Raw genomic sequence first — 11,720 nt, forward strand, 5'->3', positions numbered from 1 at the left:
CTTTCCTCAAATCATCTGAGGTCAAGGGCAGCCACACAGAGAGATTTAGCAGGCCAGCAATCCCCAGACCTTTAATAAACAAGTAACTAATTAGCACTTTGTGGATATGCAAATGTCACAGCTAAAGAGCCCAGAGAACACTCAGTCCCCTGCAGTCTCTGGGTTCACATTCCAACTGCTTTAGAATTTTAAGAAAGGACCCTTTCTTCAAGGGGAGCTCAGGGGTAAACTTCCAAGCTGTTGTGGATCTTATCACCAGTTCAGGGTTACTCCTCAGCCAAGTTAATGAAGTCTCTAAGTAACTTCGAGGTAAGCTAAAGGACAGGGAAAAAGATCCAACACTTGGAGCTGGAAGGAAACTGAGGCCTGACAAGGGGAAGTGAGTGAGGGAAGTGGGATTTGAACTCAAGTCCTCCAACTCCAAAAGCAGCATTCACTCTACCCTAACTGGCTTGGGAAACCAATTTTCATTATTAACTTTTTGTTCATTTGAAGGGGTGGGGGTGAGGGAGAGAGAGGAGGGAGATAGACAGAGACAGAGAGACAGACAGAGAGACAGAGAGAGATGAAGATCTTTGATGGGACTAATACTAAGAGAAACAGCTATGAAGGCAGGAAAGAAAAGGTGTTTTTCAAAGGCCATTCTAGCTCCCCAAGGCCTAAGTGTAAGCAATTACAGGAGTTTGGCAGCCCAGGGGCATGTCCAAAAACCCCCCAAAACCCAGTAGAGGAGGGGGAAATGGCATTTTCACTGAGTGGGCCAGGACCTGCACAGAGCTACTACCATTTTCTTTTTTTTGTCCCTAAGGCCTGTGATAAGGGAGGTGAGGTGGGTGACATGCTCCACCCCCACCCCCAACTACAAAGGAAGTCCATCAGATATCAACTCCCAGCAAAAGCCAGCCATTTCTAGGCAAGTGAGACAAAGTAAAACAAATGTCCTTCCCTCTGCAAGAAGAGGGCGGGGGAGGGAGTAAGAATGCTACACCTCCAGGAGGCCTTGGCAGGTCTGCTCCTGCCAAAGGCTAATGCTATCTGTTGGGGGCAGGGAAGGAGTGGGAGCTGGGGGCTGAGAAACATATCTTTTAGTGCTACCCTACTTGCAGACTTCCTTTCTTTTGGCCCTTCTTTCTGTTCTGCAGCTCCCATGGAATGAAACTGGAGAGACCTGGCAAGCTGAGCTGGGGAAGAGAGATCCAGAGGGATGGAGAAACAAGGAGAAAAGGTAGCTATAGTCCCTACTCTACTTCTCCCCTTTCTCCCCTACCCCCAGCAGAAATCAATTATTACATTGGCCATACTACTTCCCCTTTACAGAAAAGAAATCAGTTAAAAATGAATATTCCCCATAGCCTTCTCCCTGTTTCTAGAGGAGGAAAAAATACCAGAGAATGCCTGGAGAAGGCCAGAAGGAGTTGCTACCACCAGCTTTGCTCCCTAGGAAGGCCGAGAGCTTTTAGGAATTTCAGGTTGTTCTTTTTTAAAAATCCCCCAGTTCTATTATTTACTAAATGTCCAAAGAAACAAAAATTGCATCTGTTCTCTTTAACGAGGCAGTAAGGAAGTTATACAGCATATTTCATCTGGATTTTGCTACCATTAAATGCCATCTTGTAATCACCTCATTTTCTAGTCAGTGTAGCTCTTGGTTTTTTAATTGGGTTGTCATCACCCAGAGCCATTTTATTGAAGGCTGACCATACTAAAATGGAGTTGTGATCTCAATGATTTGGATGATCCCTCCATGGGTGTATATGGCAAACTGTCCTAACCTATTCACATCCTGTGTGATTCTTAACAGGTGGTCCACCCTCTGTGCTAAAGGCCCGATCTCATGAAGATACCATGGGGCACCCAGACTGTCTACCAAGTTTCAGGTATTCCTTAATTAGATCTGTGAGCTACTTGCCTGAGTTACCAGCAGACCCTACAGCAGTGTGTGCGTGTGTGTGTCTCTGTGTGTGTGTGTGTGTGTGTGTCTGGATTTGGGTTGTTGTTGTTGTTTCCTGGGGGGAGGTGGTGATACTGTCAGGAGATGACAAAACACCATTAATTCCCTTTTTTCCTGACTCCTATTTCTACCCTTTGGAGCCAAGTGGCAAAAGAACAGAAATGCCAGATGACTTTTGGTAAAATTTGGAATGTGTGGTTTGTTGTGAGATGGTGATTTCTTTCAATGCAGCACAACACATCTCTGTGCCCACAATGCCTGCCATGTACCTATGGCCTAGGACCTATAGGGTATATCACCAATTTTGAATTATGCCTCTACCAAATTAATGGTGTTTTCCTACTTACTTAAGCAGCAGGAGTAAGCTGTAAGAAAAAAGAAAACCAGTTAAGAGAAACAAAGCTACCACAACCAGAAATAAATACGGCGCGCAAGACCCCAGGTGCTGAGGATAAAAAAAACAATGAAAACAATACAATCTCTTACTCTCAAGGAGCTTACAATCCAATCCACCAGGAAGAGAAGACATATATAGATATAGATATATACACACACATATGTGGATATAAATAACCCAATACAAGTTAGGGTGTTACCACTACAGGAGATATTTAACAGAGCAATGAAAAATGAATAATGGATTGCTTTAATCGAGGGGAAGAGGATGGAGGGAATGGAAATGGTGGTATTTCAGCTGTAACTCAAAAGAATGGGAGGATTTCCAAAGCTGAAGATATATAGGAGACAGATTTGGGGATAGCAAATTGCTAATGGCTCAGAATGACTGGTCTTGGGAGAGGGAGAGGGGAAAGGGAAGAGAGAGGGAATGGTGATGAAATTAGCTTGGAAGGGAGAATGAAGAGCAGTCAGGCAGGTACAGAAGGCTAGGGGAGAGATGATTAAGAAAGGGTGTGGCAAGCAGTGTCCAGTGCTGCAGAAAGGTCAAAAGGGATCTGGCACTTAAGAGGGCAGGGTAGTGAGGCAGTGGGTGGTCAATCCATCTAGGAGTTCTGCAGAAAGGGGAGAGAATCAAAACATAATTTGAGGGGATGGCAAGATTATGGGATGGATTGGGGGGGGAGGGAATAGGCTTAGAAACCTGAGCCTCTTTTTAAGGGTGGTGGATGCAAAAGAGAGGGAGGGGTTGAAAATGTCAGAGTGGGGTAATCTGGGGGATTTGAGTAGTCCTAGAGAGTATGATAGGGAATCAAAGGTTCCAGTCAAGTTAGAAGGCACAAATTTATAATATATATACCTAGCAGAATTCCTCAATTTCCTCCAAACAGCCCTAGTTGCCTAGGTCCAACACAAAAGGCTTTGCTAACCAACACATTTAGTCAATCCATAACGCCTGTCTGGAAAACATCCCATTCCGTTCCAGTAACTCCATTTTTTTTTTCTGCCTCAGTCCTCAAGCTCAATGTCTATTTCCTCCCTTCCCCCAGGATACTGAAGAACACCCTAAAATCAAAATCAAAAACCTCGAATGGTCTTTAGAGATCCAGCTAGCAGCAATTCCCGACAACCTCAATTCAAAGCTAAAAGCAAAATTTTTTGTAAACAAGTCGAGGTTCATTCTCTTCCCTGTCCTAGCCTCGTTGGCATGGCAACCAAAGAGCCCTTTTTCTATTGTTTGATGAAGTCAGAGCCCAGTCCAGTGACAGCCCAGCCCAGGCAGCCGCCTTTTTTGCTTCTAATGTCCCTTGGTTCCTTAGCTAATCATTAGGGCTTAGACAATGCGTAATATTTTCGCTAAGATTTAGAATTGTGGGAATCAGAAAACGTTAGAGCTAAAAAATACCTTAGAGGTTCTCTAGGCCCTTCCTACATTAGATTGGGAAAGAAACTGAGGCCCAGAGGGGTTCAATGACTTGCCCAAGGTCACACAGGCAGGAAATGGCAAAGCCAGAATTTGCACACAGGTTAGATTAATTAAAACAATTAAAAAAATTAAATTTAGGAGAGAAAATCGCGTCAAATAAGCCAGGCAGGGAGAGGAAGGGTGGTCAACCTAGTAGGAAACGCAGGCTGGCTTCTAGATTCAGCACTAAACCCTTAAGAAGACCCCCCAAAAACCTTAGTACTTGGAGCACCCCAAATTATCCAGCGCCACCATAGTGCCGAGATTGCTTACGGGAGCTGACCTCCAGGAAGCCTGGCCTCGCCCACTACCAAAGGCTCCCTCCGGCTCCCTGTCGGGCCCAAGTCCCCCTCCCTGCCGGGCCCGAGTCCCCCTCCCGTTCCCCCTGCCCATCTCGCCCCGCCCCTCGTCCCTGACACCGGCCAGACGGCCTCCAGCAACGACTCTTACTCGTCACTGTAAGGGGTCTGGCAGCTCCGCTCCGGCCCGATCGTCGGGGGGGGGTTCTGGCTCCGGCTCCGGCAAAGGCTCGCTCCCTGGCTGGGGTTATACCGTGAATTCTAACTTCCTACGCTTCCCTCGGGTATCCACCGGCCTCCAGCCAAATAGGCAGAGAATCGGCCGAGGCTTTCCTGGCCCGCCAATTGGCCCGACTCCCCACAGGTATAGCCAATCGCGGACTAATCCCGCCTCGAGCCGAATGTCACAGGTCTATCCCTCGGGTGCGTCCGAACCCCCTAGCCTATCGCGAGCAAGAACCGCCTTAATGGACGTTCACCTTTCAGCCCATAGGAAAGACTAAAGAGACACAAGAAGGAGCCAATGGGAAACCAGACCTCTGGCTTCTGTAGGATGATGTCGAATCCCTCCGCTCCAGTGAGGACCTGATCTTGAGCTCCAGGGGCGGTGGGAGCAGCCGCAGGAGGGGTGTGTGTGTGTGCGTGTGTGTGGTTTTCTGTGTGTGTCTGTCTGAGAGGAGAGGGGCGGAGCCTGAGGGAATAGGCGCGGGAGGGGAGGGGCCAAAGCAACCGAGGGGGTGGAGCGACGGGGGCTTAGTTGCCGCCTGAGGGGGCTTCGAGACTCAGTGTCTGCGCGTTAGCCGTCGGGAGCGGAGGCATGGTGAGTGCGGCTACTCCCCCTCCTGCCCCCCAATTCCCTCTGGATCCCACTCCGTGGCCCGGCCGGGCCGTGGTCTTGTCTTTTCCTTGGCCCTGGTGGGGGACTCTCTTCTGGCCTCCCTTCCCCTTCCTGCCCCCAGTGCCCCCTCCGCCCCCACCTCCACCACCTCCGCTGCCGCCGCCGCCGCCTCAGCCCCGGTGGGGCCTGCTCCCCCTGCGCCCGGCCCGGAACCTCGGCGTGCCCACTGTGGCCTGGACCCCCGAGCGCGGGGACCCGGTTGCTTGGTCAACCCCTTGGTCTGTGGCCGGGCCCTTCCCACCCCGGCCTGCCGGCCGCCCAGTGGCCACCCGGCCCCCAGCCCGGCCCATCGCCCGGCCCGCCTCCTCCCGACCCGCTGCTCCCTCCCTCCCCCCTGACGGGATCTGGTCGGCCTACTTTCCCCCACCCCAGGCCAGGTAGGTGTCGAGCGGTCGCGCTTTTCCCCCTGCTCCTCGATCCCCCGCGATCCCTCCCCTTTATTCCCCCAATCTCCCCCACTCCCCGCCTCCGCCTCCCGCTTCTCTTGCCGCTCCTTTTTCCCCCCCTCTACCCTTTCCTTGCCTTTGCAGATCCCTTGGGCGCTCAGCTTGGGGTGGGCCCTGGGGAGGGCGGGGTTGTCGGGGGAGACGATGGGAGGGGGGCGCTGCAGCTTCTGTGCCTCTCGGGAACTGGGTGTGGGAGGCGGGGGCGGGGCCCGGGAAGACGTTATCGATTGCGGGGGACTAGGTGGGGGGCGGTGCGATGGTGAGGGTTGCTGGCTGCCTTAATTTCCCCAGAAATCCATCCAGGGCTTCTCAACACAAGTGGAACGGACCGTACTGCTTTATATTTTGGTTCCAAACAATTTCTGATAGAAAGGATCTTCTTCCTCTGTGTAATACTTATATTAATTTGAATTTAACTTAGGAAGAGGGATGTATTTTTTTAAACCTGATTTTGAGCAATCTCCAAATAAGGGGCTTTAAGCCTCCTGCAGAAAGGCAAGATACACCTGTTTAAGGCTCAGACAAGCAGTGCTATTGGGCATTTGATGTGGACAGCATCATGGTTTTCCTCAGATTTAGAAATGGCTGCCAAATTTAAGTGGGAGCAAAGAAAGCCCAGCAATTCTTATTTCAATGTGAACAGGTAGCTCTGGAACTTTCCACCAGAGCACGCTAAAAGCCAAATAAGTGTACTTGCACGTGAGTAAACTGTTACAGAGAAATGCAGCAAATTGCAAGGGAACCGAGCATTCCAGAACTTATTGCCCCAGCAGAGTGCAATAAAGGGCAAAACAGTATCTATTTTGTCTTGAGTAGAGTGTGCAGTCATACAGAAGCATAGTTCAGAGATCCATCCAGTACAGGTGCCCCCTCCCCCCATTTTCATTAAATGTTTAAAGCAGGTGGGTGTGTACCCTATTAGAAGTCTGTAACAAATGAGTTTGAATCCTCTCTTGGGTCTTAGCAGAGACCATACTCCACATTTAGAAGCTCTAAGATTCTAGGGGAATGGAACATAAAATTCCATATGAAGATTTTTTGACAGTATAGGTAAAATTATGGAAATGATTTTTTAAAAAATTGCAATCCTGTGTCTTTGCAATGCAATTTAATGTCATTTGTTCTTTTATTGTTTTAAAGGCCAGTACCATCAAGAAGCCAAACCTGGGCCCCGCCCCCCCAAGAAAGAAGATGGGACCCAAACCTGAACTCACAGAGGACCAGAAACAAGAAATTAGAGAGGCATTTGATCTCTTTGATACAGATGGAACCGGGACAATAGATGTTAAGGAGCTCAAGGCAGGTTCATTAAGTACCAGCTGTAAGAGCTAACCTGGGAAAAGTATATAGAGTCCAAGAGAAATAATTTATTATATTAAATTAAAAAATAGCATTTGAATTATGCGTAAATATGCTTAAAACAGTAAAGAGTGAAGGAGGTTCCAGTGACCTGAGGAAAATTCTATCTTTCCATTTTTGAGCTGATACAGAGTACTACTCTGAAGTTATCTTTCCTGCCTTGCTTTACTTCTCTTTTTATTGCTTTCCTACATGCCATTCTCTTTTCTGCTCAAAGTGTTGGTCACAGGTATTATTGTACCGTTCCATTTTTTTTGTGTGTGTGTAGCCCCAAAGCCCTGTTAAGTACGGTTAATTAAAATTGTGACGAGCCTGATATTAGAATCTTCAGTTCACAGTGCTTTGCCCCTAAGAATTTGGGGGACTTGTTTCTTTGGTTGAAATAATTACTTAGTTAATTTTTGGTGTAGGTGGCCATGAGAGCTCTGGGCTTCGAACCCAAGAAAGAAGAGATCAAAAAAATGATATCTGACATTGACAAGGAAGGGACAGGGAAAATCAGTTTCAATGACTTCTTGGCTGTGATGACTCAAAAAATGGTAAGCTAGTCAACACAATAAGCATAGTCTATGTAGCCTAGGACATCTAGATGTCACTGCATTGAAGTAGATGAGGGAAGCCTGGATCAGGGGTCACCCACTTAGAAAATGGAAAGGAACTTTAAAGGTCATCTAGTCCAATCCCCTCATTTTACAAGTAGAACAGATAGTGCTTCAGACTGGAAAGCAGGAGAGTTGGATTCTACTCATATTCTGCAAATTAGAGAAGTAAGTTTTACCATCTAAAATAGGGAGAGGAATATTTGCCACTACCACTTTTCTATTTAATTATTGTCATGGTAACATTTCATATTTTAAGGGTAGTTAAATCTGAATTTTGGGAATTGAGATACACTATTGTATCTTACCTTTAATAAACAAGCTTACAGTTACTCTAGGAAAACTCATAGGGTGAATTTTAGTGATGTCAGATTTCCTCAAACCTGAGAAATATATTTCTCTGACTGGAGGCAAAGGAAAGAAAGGGGATATGGCCCAGGGTAATGAGGTGGCTCAGACATGAACAATACCCAAACACTTCCCAAGTGACATAGCTTGCCTGTTTACTCCTACCCACTGAGATGTTTGTACCCCAAGATAAAGGCCAGTGAGGTTTGAGTACTGCTCTATATGGTCATACCTTTTTGGAGTCTTTCCAGTCAATTTCACAAATAGATTGGAAGATTAATAGGAGTTATAGTTTGGTGGGTGGAAAATTAGAATAGGATAAAAGCAAGAGAAAAGGGAGGAGAAATAACTTTACAGCATTGTTCAAAGGGTTTTCTATTGCTTTTATTTTCTTAACATTTTTGCAAGATGAGGTAAGAGGACCTAGGGGTGACTACAGGTTGCTAGGACTACAATATTTTCTTTCTTGGGTGTATCTCAATTTTTAAGGCTGAAAAGGATACCAAAGAAGAAATTCTGAAGGCTTTCAGACTCTTCGATGATGATGAAACTGGAAAAATCTCCTTCAAGAACTTAAAGCGTGTGGCCAGAGAGCTAGGGGAAAATCTCACTGATGAAGAACTGCAGGTTTGTAGTAGATGAGTCAGAATTTCCAATTCCTGGTTTCTGACTTTGTGGTAGGTTTTCTTGGTGAGTGCTTTAGTCCTGTACTGTTGGTAGTTTGCTGACCACTTAACTCTTTTTGCCCAGATGTTTCCTTAGCCACCATTTGGTAAGTATGTCTAGCTCCCATCCAGTTTGTGTCTTCTTTCATGTACCTCACCTTGATTCAGTAAGTTCCCATTTTTCCTACCCACATCTAGTATCTTTCTCAATTCTGTGTTGCCTATTAGATAGCTAGTGTAATATTAGTTCCTTTTCCCTAGGCCAAAGTGGTCACACTTTTGTACTATCGTGGTTCCTTGTACAAGATCATTAATTTTAATTGTGGAATGATCAAATGTAATAGACTTAGTTACTATCAGCAGTTGAGGACAATTCTCAATTCTGAGGGTCTTAGGACAGAGAATGCTATCCACCTCCAGAAAAAGAACTGTTGAAGTAGGAATGCAGATGAAATTTAGCTCCCTCAGAGGAAACACTCTTGGCCTATCTGCTGCCCAAACAAATGTTTATTGACTACTTCAGTAAATCTTTCTTCTTCCTCTGACCAACAAAATAATAGGCCATAGGAAAAATAGTTCCAAGCTGAAGCTGCTGGTGGAGGCTCAATTTCTTTGTTAGAATGTGATGGACACCATTCTTGGAGGGTGGGGGCTGGAGGGAGCACTACTTTCCTGGTTTCCAAATTGGTGGGGGGAGGTGACCTAATGGAGAATGGGAATATAGGGAAGTTGTTTCAGGAACCTTCACAAGGAAAAGGGGACAAAAAAGAGAGACAAAACTCAAGTTCCCTAATGATAACTGTGAGGCCAGCTGCCAAGAGGAAGGGCTGCAAGATCTCAAACTGCTCTGTTTTGGACCCTGTTCTGGTAAAGTATGGAATGGTAGAGCTAGTAGGTATTATCTAAAGCCTAGTTCCCTCCTTTTACAGAAAAGAGAAATGGAGGCCTAGAGAAAAGGGACTTGTCCAAGGTTCCAGAGCAAATGAGTCAACTGCATGTCTTCTGAGGCTTTTTAGCCTTTTTGCCTCACCCTCTCCCATAGATCGATTTCATTTAGTTCACTGTACAGTTCAAACCAGCTCATCATTGATTTAAATTAAAAAAAAAATTGGAAACCAAACATTCCATTCAATAAGGATTTATTGAGTACCTATATATGTAGTGCTAGAGATACAAAGACACAACTAAGACAATCCCTGCTCTCTCGAGCATTAATATCAGCTCCAATTTAAAGAAAACACTTGATTGGGGAAAATTGAGGCAAAGGCAACTTGGTAATTATGGTAGGAAAAAACATTGCTCAATTAAGTGATAATATTTATAATTTAATTTAATTTCAGTCCTTAAATTGGAATGTAGACTGCAACTTCAGATTTGTATTTCAGTTTAGGATTAGGGGTTAGCCAAAAGCATTGCCTTTCTCTAAGTTTCAGTAGTTTTAGGATGGAAATGATGCATTACCCAGAAGGCAACATGGTACAGTGGGAAGAGAATAGTTTCAGAGGGTGTGAGTTCAAATATGGGCCGTGCCACTCTACAACCTGTGCAGCTTTGGGCAAATCCCTTAGTATGACTTATACTCTGTCCTGGCCATCACCGAGTGCCGCCCCCCCCCCCCCCCGGCCCCAAGCCACTCAATTGGTAGGATCCAGTGCTTCCCCCACCCCACCCCATTCCACCTCAGTGCTGCTATGTTTTTTTTATTGAAAACCTTGTGTGACCTCCGTTAATGTTTTATGGGACAGTCTAATTCACCACATCCTGAATCTTTACAGGAAATGATTGATGAAGCTGATCGAGATGGAGATGGGGAAGTCAACGAACAGGAGTTCCTGCGGATCATGAAAAAGACCAGTCTCTACTGAGGTCAATATCTGTTCCCCTTTTGCAGGCACATATAAGTAGATTTACTGGTTCCGAAGGTTCCTTATGTTTTCATTTTTCGAGGCATCACTACAGTGCACAGAGGCTGATTTTCCCCCTCCTTTAATTTATCTAGATACTTATGTTGGTAAACGCCTGATTCAATTTTATGTTTTCTAAAGAATTCTAAAAACATCACAGTTATATATAAAATACCTTGTCAATGGATTTTCCAATTCAGAGCCCGCTAGGCTTAAGGATGGGGGCCTATTCCCCCCCCCCCCTTTTGCTTGGCATCTCTTCTTTCATTCATTAATATTACACCAAACCCCAGAGCAAAATCCAAGTGTTATGGCCACCAAAGTGGGAACAAAGAATATCTCCTTTAAGGTGCTGGTTCCCTAATCACCTTGTTTCCATCATCTCTTCCCCCTGCCATGCTCAGGTGTATGATACAGCAGGACCATGTAATTGGCTTGTAGGCTACCATTCCAGGCCATTTTCCCCTCCCTCTTCCATTCACCCTTTGATTTTCATTGACTTAGCTCTTTTAAGAAGAAACTAGCTTACCAACTTCTTTGTTGTGCCTGGAAACACACTGGTGTATTTATTGTGTTGTGGTGGGCTTGGAATGTTCCATGGCATCATCTTCTCCAGCCAAATCTGGAGTGACTGCATCTAGCTCATCCACTCATCCTGGCAAATGCTTTTTCCTTTTCCCAGGCCAGGCCACCAAATGAAAAAAGCTAAATGTAATGTTAGCCTAAGAAAATCATAAATAGCATAGGTTGGCTTAATACTAATGTTTAAAAAACACACAAATAAGCATTTCCTTAGTTCATAAGCTTTAAGGGCTTAGTTGCTTTGAAAATTGGGGTGGGTGGGTTGGGTTGGGTCGTGTTTCAAGTATTTAGCAAAGCTCTTTTCCCTTTCCCCTGCTTGGAAGGAAGGGAACTGGCTGTTGTTGTCTTCATTAGAAATCTAATGTAACCGTGGCCATTTTCTACTGATTTTGTCACAAGTTCCTCTTTACTGGTTAGCTCTAAGAACCTTTGGTTCTTATTAGTCCATGACTTTCTCCTCCTCAGATGTATGGACACTGACCACCGAGTGTCCCACGTGGGTAGTTTGACACTGCTTTGTAACTCCCAGTGGTCTGTTCTGTGTTGATGCTATTTATTTTCTCTGTTGTGAATAAAGTCTTTCTTGTTTTAAAGTTCTGATGTTTGAGCACTAGTTACTTGGATTGGGGATTTGGCCAATTATGTTGAAGGCAGCTTCACAGAAGAGGGCAAAATGTTACCTAGAGTAGGCACAACAGGCCTGAGAAAGTGGTACTTACCTGGAGCAAGTGATTTCTTTTGCAAGACAAGAGGACCTCATTCTCAGATGGGGCATTCCCCTAAAACAAGAGAAAGGGAATCCTAAAGT

At 45.6% G+C, this 11,720-nt stretch overlaps 2 protein-coding genes across 8 annotated transcripts in view; one reads left to right on the forward strand and one right to left on the reverse strand.

Moving 5' to 3' along the window:
• Positions 1-4,759, reverse strand: part of NSDHL (NAD(P) dependent steroid dehydrogenase-like) — a 40,133-nt gene extending 35,374 nt beyond the window's left edge. For 2 of the 6 annotated variants that reach the window (XM_056809194.1, XM_056809193.1), the window contains exon 1: positions 4,263-4,473. Coding sequence is in view for 1 of the 6 variants with exons in the window: in XM_056809192.1 (XP_056665170.1) it covers positions 4,086-4,205 (120 nt within the window). In the remaining 5 variants the exon portion in view is untranslated. Of the gene's footprint in view, positions 1-2,298; positions 2,317-4,085; positions 4,221-4,262; positions 4,474-4,648 lie in introns of those variants that run through there. The other 4 variants (XM_056809201.1, XM_056809200.1, XM_056809202.1 and 1 more) reach the window with 4 other exon arrangements.
• Positions 1,116-11,505, forward strand: CETN2 (centrin 2). 2 transcript variants are annotated; one of them, XM_007507321.3, is made up of 6 exons: positions 1,116-1,225; positions 1,802-1,877; positions 6,596-6,754; positions 7,225-7,353; positions 8,251-8,388; positions 10,202-11,505. In XM_007507321.3, the coding sequence occupies exons 3-6, from the start codon at positions 6,647-6,649 to the stop codon at positions 10,289-10,291; spliced, it is 465 nt and encodes a 154-aa protein (XP_007507383.1). In that variant the 5' UTR covers positions 1,116-1,225; positions 1,802-1,877; positions 6,596-6,646; the 3' UTR covers positions 10,292-11,505. The 2 variants fall into 2 exon arrangements, with proteins under 2 accessions (XP_007507383.1, XP_007507381.1); XM_007507319.3 differs by lacking the exons at positions 1,116-1,225; positions 1,802-1,877 and adding an exon at positions 4,822-4,931.
• Positions 11,506-11,720: the final 215 nt, after the last annotated feature.

This window comes from Monodelphis domestica, chromosome X, assembly GCF_027887165.1.
Source record: "Monodelphis domestica isolate mMonDom1 chromosome X, mMonDom1.pri, whole genome shotgun sequence".
Classification (NCBI taxonomy): domain Eukaryota; kingdom Metazoa; phylum Chordata; class Mammalia; order Didelphimorphia; family Didelphidae; genus Monodelphis; species Monodelphis domestica.